Source organism: Gracilinanus agilis, chromosome 3 (genome assembly GCF_016433145.1).
Source record: "Gracilinanus agilis isolate LMUSP501 chromosome 3, AgileGrace, whole genome shotgun sequence".
NCBI classification, from domain to species: domain Eukaryota; kingdom Metazoa; phylum Chordata; class Mammalia; order Didelphimorphia; family Didelphidae; genus Gracilinanus; species Gracilinanus agilis.
In genome coordinates this window covers 587,564,372-587,576,217 of record NC_058132.1, presented here as the reverse complement: position 1 = coordinate 587,576,217, position 11,846 = coordinate 587,564,372, and the positions used below count along the sequence as shown (strand labels likewise).

At 37.1% G+C, this 11,846-nt stretch overlaps 1 protein-coding gene across 1 annotated transcript in view; it reads left to right on the top strand.

Annotated features, from left to right (window-relative positions):
* OLFM4 (olfactomedin 4) overlaps window positions 1-11,846 on the top strand; it is a 36,985-nt gene that overhangs the window by 10,092 nt on the left and 15,047 nt on the right. The window contains exons 3-4 of the mRNA XM_044667362.1: window positions 8,785-8,997; window positions 11,549-11,702. Of these exons, the coding sequence (XP_044523297.1) occupies window positions 8,785-8,997; window positions 11,549-11,702 (367 nt within the window). The remainder of the gene's footprint in view (window positions 1-8,784; window positions 8,998-11,548; window positions 11,703-11,846) is intronic.

Genomic DNA, 11,846 nt, shown 5'->3' with positions numbered 1-11,846 from the left:
TTCCTTTCCTTTCCTTTCCTTTCCTTCTTTTCTTTTCTCCTCATTATCTTTCTTATATTTCTCCCTTTTCTCTGGGTTTTGGTTTCTAGCCTTAAATTGCTTTGGTGGAGGCATTGGTACATTAGATCTGATAAGCTAAATTCTTAGAGGAACTAAGAGAGAATTGCCCTGTGAATGTGAACCCTAGCTTTGCCTCATTGACCAGTGGATCCTTTTTTAGCCCCAGTGACTGCTCTGTGCTGTGCTTCAGGGATGGCATACTCTTCTCTGACTAAATAAATGTACATAGGGTAAAAGGAAGAAATCCAAAAGGGAATAAGGCAAAAGACAATTTGAAGTTGCCTCATGAAAAGGGATAGATTACTGATATTGGCATCTCCCACTTTCTTGGCTAAGTTTAAAAGCCAATTAGGGGGAAAAAATCTCCCATATATATCACCGATGAAGACTCAGCAATAAGATACTTACATTTTGTATTACCATTTTATCCAACTATTAATTTATGACCATCTTGTGGTTTTACTGCAAGATTCAAAATAAGTTTTCCTGGCAATTTTAAGCTCAACTGCCTCAATTTCAAACATAGTTATCCTTTAAAATAAAATTATTGTGAGGATGAGACCCTGCTTTCAACCCGAATTGGTAGATAAATATTCCAAGTTTAAATGAGGTGTCCAAGAAATGTGTTTGACTGCTCCAGGAGCCAAGCTTCTTAAGAAATAAAATGTCCTTGAATTAATCAGCGGGAAAGGCACAGCACTAAATTATAAATTCTATCATTAATATTCATAACCCTATTCTAGCATAATCAAGAGTAGATAAGAAGTTATGCATAAAAACATAACAAGTGGAGGAGAATCCTAGGTAGAGATCTTTTCAGTTAAAATCATTTGCTTTGAAATAAGGGAAGCTAATGATTTACATGTCTTCACTTGCCGGTAGGAATGTGAAGGACAGTTTGAAATCTGCATGCTGCTTTAGGGGGAATGTGTAACTTGGCAGATCCATGAATATGGGACATTTAATTCCCAGTTTGTAAGTGGGGGCAGACAGCAGCTGCCTTGTTAATAATTGGCAGGGAAGGAAAGGAAAGTAGGTGGGAAAACTCTCAGGTCTGAACAGCAGCTATGGATTCAGGGAAAATTCTCGAGTGGGTCCAGATGGAACCATACTTCTGAGTGGACAGGCAAATAGGTAGCTAGAGGTGTAAAAGAGATTCTCTGTTGAGTTGTGCTAAGAATCATAACTTTCCATTGTGTGCTAGAAGGAAAGAAACAAGCCTTCATTAAGCCCCTACTGCAAGCCCTCTACGTTATAAATGTTATCTTTTTTGATTCTCACAACAACCCTAGGAAGTAGATATTATTGTTTCCATTTTATAGATGAAAAAACTGAGGCAGACAGAGATTAAATGATTTGCCAAGAGTCACACAATTTGTAAAAATGATGGTAATAGCGAATGATTTAGCATTTATTATGTGCCAGGCACCGTGCTAAATACTTTACAATTATTTCTCATTTGAAGCTCACAACAACTCTGGGAGGAAGATGCTATTATTACTACCACTTTATAGAAGAGGAAACTTAGGTAGGCAGAGGTTAGAAGACTTGCCTAGGGCCACCCAACTAGTAAATATCTGAGGCAGACTAGATTTTTCCCAACTTCTAGTCTATTGCTCTCTCTGTTGGACCATCTAGCTACCTCTGTTGCATTCTCTGTTTCAAAGCTCATTTGGATCTCCTTTCTTATTTGAGCCTTACCATAATCTTATGAAACAGGGCAAGAAAGGTATTATGATACCCATTTTATAGATTTGTAAACCAAGTTTCAGAAGTTAAATGACTTGTTCAAAGTTACATGTCAGCCTTAATTGACTCAGTTAAAACTAGAATCCAGTTTTCTCAACTAGTAGTCTAGTGCTATTTCTACTCTACCCCTCTGCTTTATCAAAAGCTAGTGACAAATTATTTTTATAGTCCCAAGAAGACACATGGCTTATCAGTGGTGCTATCAAATCTACAGAATGCAAATTTCTTAGCCTAACATGTCATCCTTGCATCACCTGACTCTAAACTACCTTTTTAGACTTGCTTCCAGATTCCTCTTCATAAACCTCTTCATGGGTTTAAAAAAAAAAATCCAACCCGTGATTTCATTTTTGTAGGGAATTCCTAGTAAGGAAACTTCCTCTACTAACACGGTTTAGCAACCGTTTTGTAAATAAGAATCTTGGAAATTGCCCAGAGTACTGAGAGTTAAATGACTTGCCTGGGATCACCTAACTAGTTTGTGTTAGAACCTAGGCTTGAACTCAGGTCTTTCTGAATCAAGTCTGGTTCTCTATCCACTGGAATCGTTGACAGAAAGAAAGGTAAAGACTTAGAAGACTTGTCTGAAGTCTGCCCACCTTCCTCCCTTCACCATCTGCCTCAGGTTCATCATCTATAATATGAGGATAATAATAGTACCTACCTCATAAAGGTTGTTATGAGATTTGCTTATATATGTAAATTATACAAGGTTTTTGAAAATACATGTAAAGTACTTTGCAAACCTTAATGTGTATATAAATGTTAGTTATTATAAAGAAAAAATGGGACACAGGTCTCTTTTATTTGAATAGTTCCACTTTTTTTAATTCAATTTTTAAATTTTCCTTTTTTTATTCAATTTTTACTTTTTAAAAGTCTTTTGTTTTTAAATCACTTCCATTTTGAATAACCCATCCCACCTCCTAACTAGCAAGCTATCTCTCATAACAAAAAAAGAAAAAAGAAAGAGAAAAAAAGCAATTTGGCAAGAATCAACTGATATATCAGCCAAGTCTAACAGTACATTCGAGGTTCGACATTCATTGTCCCCTGACTTTGCAAAACAAGGAAAGAGATTTTTTTTTCTCATCTTTTTTTGAGAATAAGATTTGACACATACATTCATTAAATGGTACTATATTCAAAGTGCTGTGCTATTATTGCCTGGTGGTACTAAGACAAAAATGAATAGCAAGCTCTGCCCTCAAGAAATTTCCATTCTAAAGGGAATAGCAAAGAGACCAGTTTGGTTGGAATCTAGAATACATGGGAGAAGTAATATGAAATACATTTAGAAAAGTAGGCAAGAGGCAGATTATAAGGGTCTATAAATAAGCTGAGGAGTTTGTATTCCCTCTTTGAAACAATAGAGAGTGGAGGAATGTGGAGAAGAGGAGTGTCAGACTTGTAGTGTAGACTTTGCCCACTATGTAGAAGATAGACTGGAAGTAGGAGAGACTGAAATTGGAGAGACCACTAGAGAGGCAATAGTCCATGAGAAGTGATGAGGAACTGAACTCTTGTGGTATCTGAGTGTGTGGAGACAAGGAGTACAGATCTAAGAGATATTATAATGGTAGAAGTGATATGATTTAGCTGTTAGGTAAATCTGTTGAATGAGAGAGAGAGAGGAAGAGAGAGAGAGACAGAGAGACAGAGAGAGACGGAAAGAGAGAGACAGAGAGAGAAAGAGAGAGAGACAGACAGAAAGAGAGAGAGAGAGAGAGAGAGAGAGAGAGAGAGAGAGAGAGAGAGAGAGAGAGAAGCAAAGGATGGCTTCAATGTTATGCACCTTAGTGTCAGTAAGAAAGATGGTGGATTCAATAGAAAGAGGGAAGTATAGAGGAACTGTAGATTGGGGGGGGGGGAAGAAAAATTCCATTTTGGATATATTAAAGTTGAATTTGAGATGTGTATTCAGCTAAGACTAATGTGTAGCAATTGATGATATAGGGCTAGATAGGTTAAAAATTGTACAAGATAACAAAAAAATGAATCTACTATGGCATTGCCATAGTCCTTGGTTTGGAGGAGCCTATGGAAACGCAAATAAGGTTAGCTTTTTAGCTCAATAGACAACAGCATGCTAATTATAGAACTAGAACAAGGCCACAGTCCTAGTAAGGAGTGTAAGAAATTAGTTTCCATTCTTAGAGTCCATTAATGGGGCAGGAAGGATATAAGATACATAAAGGGAAGCCCTGAGGAACATGTTATTGGCCTGAATCCCAAATAGAATTATAGAAATACAGAGCTAGAAGAGATTAATGGGGTCAGCATGATATAGTGGTTGAGTGCTAGATTTGGTATCAGAAAGACCTGGGTTTGAATCCTGCCTAAGATATCATCTGTATTATCTGGGGTAAGTAGCTTAACTTTTCTGGACCTTCCACAATTTCCTTGTTAAGAGTTTGGATTTGATGACCTCTAATAGTCTTTCCCTTCTAGATCTAGATCTATGGATCCACAGATTGAGATTTAGAAAGGAAGTTAGAGGTCAGCAAGTCCAATTGCCCCTCATTTTATAGAAGAACAAAATGAAGCCTGGAGACATTAAATGCCTTGTCCAAATTCACAGAGAACCAGAATTTGAACTGAGGTCCTCTTAATCTAAATACTAATATTAAATTCAATACTTTCCCCACTATACTCTGATGCCTCTCAAATCTAATTCCTTCATTTTGCAAATGAAGAAACATACCCTTAATTAATTAATGATGTACAGGTACTTAGTAGGAGAGCCAGGATCAAATCTGGATTTCCTGATCCCCTGTCCAATGCTCCTTAACATCATACTGCCTCCCACAAAACAGTTGACTAATGTAAACCCATAATGACAGGATTTTAGTGAGTGGGAGGTATGTAGGATGTCAGCATAGTTTTGCAAAAGGTATTTTTAGTGACTGATTTGAGTTTGGCAACATAACTTGGGCTAGTTGACGAATGCTTTGAGACTATTCTATCCAAATGGCCCTAGCTGCTGATTTCCCCCCCTCTCTTTTCTCTTCCATAGATCCAAGGAAAGATTATGCTGATAGTCCATTTAAATCATAGAGAATAATCACATGAAAAATAATCTTGCCTAGCCTAGGAACCTCCCTGTCTCCCAGCACTCCTATTGTCTTAGCTTTGTTATCTGGTCAAAAACATCATTGAATTAATGTCACCGACAGGGACTAGGGCAAAGATCTATTTTTACTTTTAAGTTCTTTCCACTAGAGATTTCATCCATTTTTGAAAACGAAACTATAGAGTCCCTTCGTTTTGTGACAGAGGAAGGCAAAACTGCCCTACCTTCTTGTGGGAAGCTCGGTACCGAGGACATTTTTGGACTCTCCAGTAAACTCTGTAAGAGTTACATTTCGTTGAGCAGATATGGTGGCTAGCTTCCTCTTTTGCAGAACAACAGCTGCACTGAGCCACCAAAATGTTCGAGGAAAGCTGAGAAATATTTCATTTGTTCCAAGAGTTGACAAGACCAAAAGCCAATAAGCAGATTCGTTTCCAAAACTTGCAATTCCTGCAAAGCTTTGGCTCACTATTCCTGACATTATGGGAATCTGTGCCCGGTTTTCATGGAAACAGAAACTCTCAGTCATCTTGTACATGTGTATGTGCTTCTGATAGAATCTTAAGAGGTTTCAGGCAATTTAAAAAAAAATTTATGTACCCACCTAAATGTCACCGTTGTTGCTTAGGTTTGTCAAATTCACTGATGAGATATCTGATGACAGTGAGCATCAGTAGCCTGGAGAAATATAGTAGCAGTGTTAGAGGCTGCATTTTCAACTTTTATTTCCTGACTAATTTGCCTGTAGCCTAGGTTCTTTCCAGTCTGTGGTCTATGAGTCTAGTCAAATTTACATGGCTGATTTAAGTGGGAGGGCTGAAATGACAGAGACACAAGACTGCCTTTGGGCTAAGAATGGAAGAATCTTAGATTGAGAAGGGACCACAGCGACGTTTCTTGTCCAACTCCTACCTGAAACATAACCTTTTTCTCATCTTGGACCCTTCTGGCAGTCTGGTAAAGCCTACAGATCCCTTCTCAGAATACAATTTTTAAATACGTACAATAAAATACAGTGGACTGCAAAGCAAATTCTGCTGAATGTGGTTATCTAAGAACTAAAAAAACCCAAACAAACAATTTCGCAGATGCCATGTTAAGAACCTTTGCTCTATGACAAATGAATGTTCAGTCTTTGCTTTACAGAATTCCACTGATAGTAAACTCACTACCCCTCAAAGCATCCCATTCCATCTTTATTCAGCTTTAATTACGAGGGAATTTGTCTTATGTTGAACTTATTCTTGTTGAGTCTCTGTAATTTCCATCCATTTCTCTTTGGTTCTTCCCTTTGAAGCCAAGCAGGACAAGTCCAATTCTTCTTTTGCATGGAAGTCCTTTAAGCCATTGAATCACATTATCACTGCCTGGTCTTTCCCCCTTCCCAAGTCTTCTCTTCTCCAAGCTAAGCACAGTTAGTTCCTTCAACCAATTCTTATATGACCGAGTCTCCAGTGATGTCAGCATCCTACTCACCCCCACTTTTTCTGATGCTCCTTTGTCTGTCAGTGTCCTTCCTCAAATTTATGCCAAGAATTTATTTCTTTTCCCTATTTTTGAACTTATTCTGATATTAATGCTCCTTCCCTTTGTCCTCTCTTCTAAAGTTTCAGTAACTATGAAAATATCAGGTAGATCTCAAAGTTCTACCCATAGAGGGTCTAGTGACAAATAGTCGTAGCTGTGCATTGTAAGAGGTTGGAGTATAATGGTAGATAAAAATCCAGCTTTAGTGCTAGAGAAACCCGAGTTCTAGTGTCTTGCCTCACACACACACACACACACACACACACACACACACACACACACACCACACACACACTAGCTGTGTGACCCAGGGCAAATCATTTAATCTCAGTGGCATAGAAAATTCTCTAAGAATAAAAATTGTAGGGAAGGTAGAGGGAGTTTCCTCACTGGGAATTCTCAGTGCCAATGAATTTACAGGCCTCTCTCTCTGCCCCTAAATGTTACAGCACCTTTTGGGAGGGATTTCTTATCATATTCTATCATGTTATTATATTAAATTTAATTAAGAAAATAGTGCAGCTAGGTCGTATAGTGGGTAGCATACCAGACCTGAAGTCAGGAAGACCCTTCTTCTTGAGTTCAAATCTGGCCTCAAACACTTTCCAGCTGAATAATCTTGGATAAGTCACTTAACCTATTTACTTCAGTTCCTCATCTGTAAAAATAAGCTGGAGAAGGAAATGGCAAACGACTCCAGTATCTTTGCCAAGAAAATCCTAAATGAGTTCATGAAAAGTTGGACATGACTGAAATGACTGAACAACAACAAATTAATAAAAATCCATATAGTTCATATTAATCTTTCAGTCCATTAAAACTTGTGGATATTTTACATGAACTATTCTCTAGGCAGCTATATTTATGCAATTGATTTGGGGGTGGAGGGAGAACCTAAGTGCAAAACTCTATACTTGGCCAGCATCTGGCATTGAATTAATCTTGGCATTGTGTTTTTGTTCCATGACATTAATGCAGCCTGCCCTCGGTGTAACACTAAAGCTAAGGGGGGAATGTAAAGCCAGCAACTTTTAATAAGCAAGCCCTTAAAAAACCCTGACATTTCCTTGAGAGATCATGCACAGAAAGAACCACCAACTGTGTTTATTGAAATATCCATTTGGATATTCCAATTACATACTAAATACACTGAGGGAATTTTGGGAAATATTTTAACTTAATGATCAGACATTCAAATATATGCAACAAATGTGTAATTTGAAGGTCTGATTGCAATAATCAGTTCTTGGAATAAATGTAGGTGCATTTAATGAAATGTGCAGTTTTGCTGTTGTAGACACACTCATATAGTGCATGTTAAGTTGGTGCTTCCTTTAGACCTCAGTAATACAAAGATATCTGTATCTGTATTCTGTCTGAGCTAGGTTGGGATGGTAGTACTCTCTCTTTTGCAGATGTCAATCCTTTTGTGCCTTATCCTATCATACAATTCTTGTCCAGGGTTTTAAAAAATTTTTCACAAGTCTTACATGGTATGGAAATGATATTGGATTTTCCAAGTCTAAGCCAGAAGAATATAAGCTCTGGAAGGTCCCAATAAGCCAGAAATGCTTCTAACAGACTACATCTACTATCCAAGTGCCAGCTTAATTAAGTACAGAGAAGCCCATGGCTAGCTCTTTAGCCAAGGGTACCAAAGACCCAGATGACTGCTTTAAATCAGTTGAATCCAGAGTATATATATATATATTCTGGATTGCATATATACTCTGGTTATTCATCCAGTATATATACTCTGGATGAATAAAGATGAATAAAGAGAAAATACTAATAAAGAGAAAGAAAATACTAATAAAGAGAAAGAAAATACTATTAAAGAGAAAGAATTCAGAGAAAAATACTAATAAAGAGAAAGATAAACACACACACATACATACATGCACATACTTTTGGAGTTGAATGATGCTGTCTCTAATAAATTAACTGAATATTTTAATGTAACAACTTTTTTAAAAGTCCAGGTGCTCAAGACTGACCTGTGTAGAGCAACCACAAATAAAAAATAGAGGCACCTCATTTTTCCTGCCATCAGAACTGAGAGTGTGTGTGGATAGTGTTTACCAACACTGGTTTTCCTGGTGCTCTCTAATTTGTTGTTTGGGAGCTATATGTCTTCATGCATCACTGGAGATGATGACATGTTTACTAAACATGAAATGGAAGGTCACACTGTTTTCAACCTGATCAGTAAGTGGACTGGTTGAAATACACAAATACATGGTTTTATTTAACTTCTTTATAGGAAAATCACTTCTGGATTTGTTGATTGATTGATAGGAACCTAATTTCATCCAGGAAGACTAGGGTATTTTGAATCATATTGTCATTGATCTGTACTCTTTCCTGTCCTTCAGGTGAAGGAATATACCAAAACAATGCAGTTTTTTGAACAGCAGCTCCTAAACCTAAGCATCAAAGTTCAAGTCATGGAAGAGACCAGCATTTCTTACAATAAACTGGACTTTGAATTGCTTAAATTAGAAGTGAGTGAGATGCAAAAACTGGTCACAGAATTGAAATCCAATTTTGTTGGAAGCAGTGTCATTATTGACCAACTGGAGCTGGAGGTAAGTGGTTCACTATTCTCTTTTGAATTATTTACTGGAAAGAAAAATGAAATGCAATCTTTTTTCTTGTACCACAGCTACATATTTGCATAATTAGTATTTATTTCCATTGCTATCTTACAAAGGAAACTGATCCAATGCCTTATCTTGAATTATGCATTGAGTCCTCTTTGAAAACCATGATTAGGTAAAGACAAAGGATTATAGGACCCACAGGTTAGGGTTCTGTTGTAGGGAGTGCTATATGACTCAGGACTCTTTATTTCACTCAAATCAATTCTGCTAGAATATGATGTGAATGAGACCAAGCCTTTAGGGTCAGTCCCTATGTAGAACCTGGGCTACCCTCTGTCAAAGGCCTCCCTGAAAGCCACACCAAATTTGAGGCACTCTCCATCAATTCATTTTATTTTTACTTCTTAATACAAGTAAAATATTCACCTTCATCAAAAAGACATTTATTCAAATAGGATAGCCAATAAAGTAATAAAACCAGAACCCTCAATGCATGCATAGATTATTGAATCACCAGTAGATAAGGCTCATATACAGAGAATATGCATGACCAGTTATTAGTCATGAAGGGTCAACACCAGGAACCCACAAGAATACATTTGTGAAAGATGGCTATCAAGAAGGACATGAACCCAAAGAGTGCTTGCATGGTCAAGATACCTTCAAGAAGGGCACTTAAGATGGAATGTCTGGGTCGAGGTACATTTATGTGATGGGACAATATATTTCCAAACCTGTAAAGGTTTGGTTTCCAGGTGTTATCTTTTGTGAATTATTATATTTATGTTCTCTGTTTAATGTAATGTTAACTCTGTTGGGGACACATCTCTTTCCATATCTCATTATATTTGCTGGATCTTGCGGTCAATGAGATGTTCTCTACCATTCTAAACTTTAGCTCTTTAAACCATCTGTTCCCATTTACTGAAGTATAATGGCTAGAGATTGATCCCTTTCTTCATAGTGGTAGACTGATGGTCTTTTGGTACATGGCCAAGACAATGGGCCGCTATATCTAGCTGGGCAGTTTAAAAAATTCAACAGAATTCCCTAGTGGCTACTAGCACCTCTATCAAAATTTGTTCTATGAATGAATGAATGAATGAATGAATGAATGAATTGATTGATTGATGAACTTCCACCTGTACAGGATAATTCTTTTAGAATGTTCTTGAATGGCAAGTCTATTTCCTCATTCATTATTTTATTCTTGCTTTTTTGCCAAATTCTATTTTCTGTTATTATTCAATTACTTGAATGCATCTCATGCCTTTGCCAAGGTTGTTACCCTAAGCTCTGGACCAGTTTAGGTCCCAAGTGCTTCCTGGCTAAAATATTTCCAAATCAGGGTTCATTGGTTAGTCTACAGAATCCCCCAAGATCTCACACAATTTTGAAAAAGACTCACCTCTATTAAATAGAAACATGCCTATGACTACATGGGTCCTGATTATGGAAGTTTTTTGTCTTGATTAAATGTGAGGTTGATCATATGAATCAATCATTGGTTGGTAGGGTAATGAAAAGATGATTCTATTTAAGAAAAACCTTCAGCCTGAGTCCCAGTTTTCTCATCTGCAGAACGAGACTAAAAGGACCTACCTTAAAATTTGTTTGTTCGTTGTAGAAATTGAAGAAAACATTCATGAAAACACCTTAAAGACTATGGTCTTAACAACTTGTTTTTATTATTGATAATATCATTATTGTTATTATAATAATCACAACAGAGTTTCAGAATAAAATTGGTCTTGCATCTTCTTTAGAAGGGGGTGACCCAAATATATTTAGACTATTCAGTGTCATGTCAAATCAAATACCTGAGACCTTCTCTAGTTTGGACTCAAATGCTTGCTTAGGAACATAACGCTGTTGTTTTTTGGGTGGTATCTACTAAAGAGGTAAAATCCTAAATAGGTAAGCCTTGTTCTATTTTTTGAAAATGTGGCTTTGATCCTTGAATCTTTTCCTAAGTTTTCACTCCCTTATTCGCCACCACCCTCAAAATAATTACCTGGAGAACTCATTTTGGTAAAGCCATTTCTGGTCTTTGAATTCAGACTATCTTATTATATAGTATAGTCTAATAATGGATATTAACCAACACATTAATAAAAGCATCACCAGTGGAAATAATTCACAATTCTTAATATACATTTTTGAACTTGAAGTGTTCAGAGCGCCTTAACATTCATTAAAAACATAATTACAAGATAGAATGAATAAGCACGTGTTTATAGGGGCATGTTATTAGAAATGAACTTTAATGGACATGTGTAGATGTTCTGAAGGAGGCTACAGTCTATTATTAAAGCTGTTAAAATCTTTGCCATTTTCTTCTTGTCACACACATCTGCCTGAAATCTGACAGGCATTCACGCTAACCCATAAAATGTATTCTTCCAAATGAAACCATTCACAAGCCCTCTGGTGTATTCTCTGGCAATGTTTCACTAAATGACAAATTCATCCCCCGAATGTTTATGAAAGAAATTGCACAATAATATAAAGTCACTCTGAATTTTTATTTCCTCAGATCAGGAATATGACTCTCCTGGTACAGGAGTTGGAGTCACTAGACAAAAACAATATCCTTGCAATCCGCCGGGAAATTGTGGCCCTGAAGAATAGACTGAAGGAGTGTGAAGAATCTAGAGGTCAAAACAACACACATCCCTTTATCCCACCTGGTAAGCTTTCTTTGATTTACCTCTTGGTCAGGGTCAGAGAGGTGAAGAAAGGGGGAGAATATGGAGGTTTTTGACACAACTATGAAACTACACACACACACACACACACACACACACACACACACACACACACACACACACACA